This window comes from Mastomys coucha, unplaced genomic scaffold, assembly GCF_008632895.1.
Source record: "Mastomys coucha isolate ucsf_1 unplaced genomic scaffold, UCSF_Mcou_1 pScaffold5, whole genome shotgun sequence".
Classification (NCBI taxonomy): Eukaryota; Metazoa; Chordata; class Mammalia; order Rodentia; family Muridae; genus Mastomys; species Mastomys coucha.
In genome coordinates this window covers 96059261-96065260 of record NW_022196911.1, presented here as the reverse complement: position 1 = coordinate 96065260, position 6000 = coordinate 96059261, and the positions used below count along the sequence as shown (strand labels likewise).

The following is a 6000-nucleotide window of genomic DNA, read 5'->3' as shown; positions in this document are numbered from 1 at the left end:
TCAGAGCAGCTGCAGTCCTGCCAGGCCGAGATCATCGAGCTGAGACGCACAGTCAATGCCCTGGAGATCGAGCTGCAGGCCCAGCACAGCCTGGTGTGTAATGTCTAGACCTGCTGCTGAGCAGTGTGGAGTTGGGAGGCAGAGTCACTGGGGTGTCCTTGGGGTCTCTCTCTCTCTCTCTCAGCTCTTGAAGCCTGTGAGTTCTTTGGGAGGCCATGCAGGAACCTTGAGAGGGAACAGCTCTGTGACAGCTTTGTCTTCTCCCCCACAGAGAAACTCTCTGGAGAACACCCTGACAGAGAGTGAGGCTCGCTACAGCTCCCAGCTGTCCCAGGTGCAGTGCCTCATCACCAATGTGGAGTCCCAGCTTGGTGAGATCCGGGCTGACCTGGAGCGTCAGAACCAGGAGTACCAGGTGCTGCTGGACGTGAGGGCCAGGCTGGAGTGTGAGATCAACACGTACAGGAGCCTGTTGGAGAGCGAGGACTGCAAGTGAGTACAGAATGGATTTCTGGCACTGTATATGTGGTATGCATATTAGCCACAGAGATATACTCCTGGTGACTGTGTTTTGAACTACTCAGACAGCCGACTGAAAGCCTATAGCAATTTGTATCAGTTCAGTAAATGTAGATGAACAAAGGTGAAGGAAATAGTTCCTGCCTCTTAAAGTTACTAATAGAGAGGTGAGGGGTGGGTAGGGAGAGACTGTGCCAGTCACAGTCTTCCATGTTGGGTAAGGTGGATCTCGTTAACTTCCACAAGAGCACAACCACATGAGACAGTAGTTTTCCAAAAGTACAATCTTCCAGTTTTGTGTAAGGTATTGTGGGTAAGGGAGAAGGGCTTGATAACAATCTCAATGCCATTTTGATTCCAACCCCTGATAATTCATAGGTTGCTGCTGTAAGTCCAAGATACCATATGTGACTTAGGGTTCTCTGACTTCTCCTCTCCATCCTTTGTTAACCTTTGTGTCTCTCCAGCCTCCCCTGCAACCCATGTGCCACCACCAATGCTAGTGGCAGTTGCTGTGGACCTTGTGGTAGCTCAAAGCGATGCTGTTAACTGAACTGATCCCCTTTTGAAGATGTCGATGAAGCCATTTAGTTCGAATGCAGGAAGAGTCAAACCCAGGCCCCTCCTTTGCCATTAAGAAACATCATCATGACAGCTGTGATTTTCACACAAGGACATGCTCTCCAGAGCCAGCAAGCAGCTTCCTGACCGGCTCCTTCAGTTGAAGCTTGAGTCTCTTTGCTGCAGTGGTGTCAAGTGTCTGCATAGAGATTGGCAGAGAGGGCGTTTCCTGCATATTGCCTCCACTTCCTGCCTTCCTTTCTTCTCTGGGATTCTCTGGAATGCAAGGAGGTAGCTTCATTTACCTCCCAATAAACTTTATTTCTCTGGCATAGTAAAGGTGTTTCTCATTCATATTCATACTTTGTAAAATATTCTTGACTGTCCCATAAAAATACCTCGAACTAGCAGGGTGATTAAATGGATCAAATGGCTAACCTAGCTATTAAGCTCAAAGGGAAACCTTGAGGGGCAGGGAGAGGTGTTCTCTGTATGGGTGGACTCTCACCAAGGGCGGGCCATGTGGAAAGACTTGGCCATGAACACCCAAGCCCATTTTGCTGTGGCTGCAGGGCCCTTGACTATTCTGAGGTTCCCTCATCCCCTAAGTTGCTCAAATTCTCACCCTCATTAAGCATCTTGCACTTAAACTACATGACCACTGGCTCCACAGCCCATCTGTTCCTTTTGTTTAAAGGTTCCTTTGGAAGCCCCCTTTTCAAACTTCATGGTGTCCATGGAGGATATCTCTCATTCTTTTACCTCAAGCTATCTCTCTTAAACTCTTGAAGCCTTTCTCTAGAGTTTAGAGGGAAGTCTCTCTCTCCTGATGAAGCTCACTCTGAAGGGTAATTGAGTTTCCCTTTCTCTCTCTCCATCAAAGCTGGCTGATGTTTTCTATCCTTATTGTTATTACAAGTCTCTGTTCAAGTTCCATGTTGTTGGTTGCGCATGAGAAAGTTTCTCTTCATGTCTGTCCGCTGCACCAAGTGCTGCAGGATATTTGTCCACACTGTGAACCCTGAGATTGTATTCTTTATTGAAAAGCCCTGTTTCAAGTTATGGTGTGGCTCAGCCCTTAGCACACACCACCTTTAAACCCTCTGTCTGGAATACAGATACATTCTTAGTACACACCTTTAATCCCAAACAATGAAGGTGAAGTTAGTTTGTTGGAGGAAGCACCCAGAATTAGAAAGAGCTAATTGAGTGGCAGACAAAGGGATGAATCAGAGGAAGATCTGAGAGAATAGGATATGCCCAGCTCTCAGGAGAAGAGAGAGGAAGGGGAAGCTACTTAAGAGAACAGTGCAGAGAGAGAAGAAAGGAAGAAGAAGAGAGAGAAGGGAGCAGGTATACCAGGATAGTGGTACAGAGGCAGTTTGCAGAGAGAAAACAAGCTAGACACAAGTAAAGATAGAAAGAGCCAGAGAATGAGAAGGACAATTAAATTAGCCGAATAAAAGTTACTTTAACAACCAAACCTGACCAGACTAAGACCTAACCTTGATAAGCAGGTTTGTCTTGTTATTGACTTGTTATGCCTAAGAAACTGCCTTTTTCTTTAGATTCCAAATTGTTCATTTACCCCAAAGTTAAATGAAAGTATTTTCATTTCGTAAGGATATGCATTTGAAAGAGTTAAGTAAAATTTTGCTAGAGGAGGATTACATTAAAAAAAAAAAAACACCACCCAAAGTAAAAACAACAATCCCCACTCATTCGTCGCTCAGATCATCCCACTATGTCAAAGGGTGGATAATGAAACCAAAAAGCCATATTGTTACCAATTATATTTATATTTGGCACTGCTCTAAGATACTGTCTTTCAAATACAGTTGACCTTCTATTCTTGACTTTTCCTCTCTTCAGTGGTAACACACACGTGTTGATAATATAAGTTCTGAGTCATGCCAACCACGATGGATATAGTAGTGATGAATGGGGAACCACACACATAAAAACAGGTCAAATCCTGAGTTGTATACCTGTGGACATCTGTGTATGTACACAGGATGAGACATATATATCTGTGCACAGATGCCACTGTGGTTATTAATTTGTGTACCCAACTTTAAAAATGAAATCATTTTATTTCACAAACGTTCTCTCTTTTTAGACAGGGTTTTACAATGTAGCCCTGGGCATCCTGGAACTTGATCTGTAGATCATTCAAGTCTCAAACTCAAAGAGATCTGCATGCCTTTGCCTCCTTAGTACTGGCCCAGAGCATTCATCACCATGCCCAGCATGAACGCTTTGTGTTCCGTGGCCTATAATTCTAAGAAAGGCCAGTGTTCACTGTCTCTCTCAATACATAATTCTCACATCTTCATCCTTTTGCCCCATCTTTGAGATTTTTAAAGCTATCAAGTTTATAATTGTTATGTGTCCAGTTATTATTATTATTATTATTATTATTATTATTATTATTATTATTATTATTTCAGTTAATGCTCTCTGACTGACACAAATACAATCAATTATTTATTGTTGTATGCCAAATGCTATATCAGAAAAGCAGAAAATCTACAAACAAACTCCATTCCTGGCTCATAGCAATGTTTACAGTCCGGAATGTGTAACACAAAGAGACAGACATTATTGACAAACAGCAAGATGGTTCAAGGGAGATAGAAATGAAGAATTACAAATTTCAGAACTGTGAAAGAATGATAAGAAAAGACTCAGAGAACAAGATAGCACATGATGAGCACTCTGGAAACGTGTTCATTACATATAGAGTTCGTCTGCCTGTCTTATTGACTGCAAGCCCTTCAACTGCAAAAGGATCATCTCCCAATCAAACCAGAGTGCAAGCCAAGGCATTCTGGGAGTGGAATGAGTAAGGAAGAGTAACACTACTGAGGATTCATGATAAGATTATTAAAACTTTATATACCTCCCACAGTTTTGACTTCAGTCAACTCTTGCTATATATTAGCATAATTCTGAAATAAAATTTGATGGCACACGTTTGGACAGATGAGAGTGTGTAGGTTCAAGAAGAGGGAAAGTTTTCCTAAGCATTACATTTGTCCGCTAGGGAAATGAGGAATTGGGAGGAGTATTTATAATTTGATAGTTTACATTCTAATGTAGAATGTTATATAAATGTGGCAGTCAGGTGAAACTGCATGATAGTTTGGTAGACTGTATTTGACAGTGCTTTGAATGTTTATCTATGAGATCTTCTTGCAAGGGAAGTTGCCATGTGATATATCTGGCAGCTTTGGATAGCCTGGGCTGTAATGGGACCGGGAAGCTTGTAGACTTGGTTGCCATACAAGGAAGACATTTTAGGGGGCTGCTGGAAGAAACCAGGAACTGAGATGGGTGGTTTGGGGAGAGGATGCTGGAGTTTGGAGGCATCCTCTAGTATATGGAAACTGATTGGAAATGAGGAACAATGAAGAAAAGGTAGGAAGAAATTATATTGACTGAACACTATATTTGGGTTCTCTAGATAAGTCAACCAACAGGATCTCTACAGAAATCAAATCACTAGATCTATCATCCATGTATCCATCTATCAATGTATGTATCTATCTTCTGTTTAAGACACAGGTAGACATATAGAAAAAATATTCTGCAGGATTGGTTTGTATCATTATGGAGATTGAGAAATTCTATGATCTTCAAGTTGATCGCCCAGGAAAGGCAATTGTGGAGCTCCATTCTAAGCCGAAAGGCTTGAGAATCAGGAGAGCTGATGAAACAAGTCCTAGTCAAGGTTAGAAGGTATAAATGTCTAAGGTCAGGATTAGACTGGTACCCTAATTCAAGAAAGAAGAGTGATGCCAATATCCTTACACACTAGTTTCACTCTTTGGGCCTTCAAATGTTTAGATGAAAATAGGGTGTTCACTGGCAACCATGAAGAGACGTGGTCTGTAGGATGCCAGGGAAGGAGCAGTATCCTCACAGCTCCTTCATGTTCACTTCAAATGATCAGATTGACAACGATTGTAATGCAAAGGGTTATTGTACACTTGTACTTAAGCATGAAGTTTCTTTATTTGCTTAAAAAAAAAAAAAACCCGTGTTAGCATTTGTTCTTTCTCCTGACCTGAAGAGTATTCTACACAGCAGATTTCAATCCACTCTCTTCCTGTTCCCTTCCTCTCACCATTCCAGGTAGAGTAAAACCATTGTTAGGCTGATGGGATTGTTCAGCTGGTGAAGGGTGAAATCATCTCCATGCAAGTCTGATGACTTGAGTTGGATCTTTGGAATCCATGCAGAGGTAGAAGGGGAGAAATGGCTACTGAAAGGTGCTGTCTGACCTTTGCACATTAGTGTGCCTACACTCACACAGACGTAATAACAATAAATACATACAATTTTAAAAGGTCATTAAGTTGCACTGTTTGGAATGGCTTCACATTCTTCTATCCTAGCGTGAAAAGCAGCACGAGTGGACTTGGTACTTCTCAACTTCGACCCCTTTTTGATATGAGAAATCTTCTTGCTTGTTCAGTGATACCATTCATGACCTCTAACTGCCCCTTGTGTGCAGTAACATGTAATAGATCTGTGAGGAGCCCAATATATTATCTTACATTCAAAAGAATACAACTTACATATGATGTGTCCTGATGAGAATTTCAAACAGTAGATTCTGGCCACCATAAACATTACTTTGGGAAAGAGAAGGGAGGCTTCCTCTTGACTTTAAAGGCAGGGAGGGTGGCTCCAGCCAGAGACTTGCCCTGACTTTACTCTATGGTTAAATACCACTGCTGAGTTTGTGTGTGATCTCTGACATGGAAATTGCCTTGGCTTCTATAATAAATAGTGTCCTTAAACCTCAAATGTCGTTAGCTCACATCTTGAGACCAAAAACTTCAGCCACAGCGTCTAACACAATGATACAGGTAACTATAAAACCTTTCTGGTTGTTAGGATTTCGTCTGCCCA

At 42.0% G+C, this 6000-nt stretch overlaps 1 protein-coding gene across 1 annotated transcript in view; it reads left to right on the top strand.

Moving 5' to 3' along the window:
* LOC116076962 (keratin, type I cuticular Ha4-like) overlaps window positions 1–1068 on the top strand; it is a 16554-nt gene extending 15486 nt beyond the window's left edge. The window contains 3 exon segments of the mRNA XM_031351102.1: window positions 5–93; window positions 272–492; window positions 987–1068. Of these exon segments, the coding sequence (XP_031206962.1) occupies window positions 5–93; window positions 272–492; window positions 987–1068 (392 nt within the window).
* The last annotated feature ends 4932 nt before the right edge of the window (window positions 1069–6000 follow it).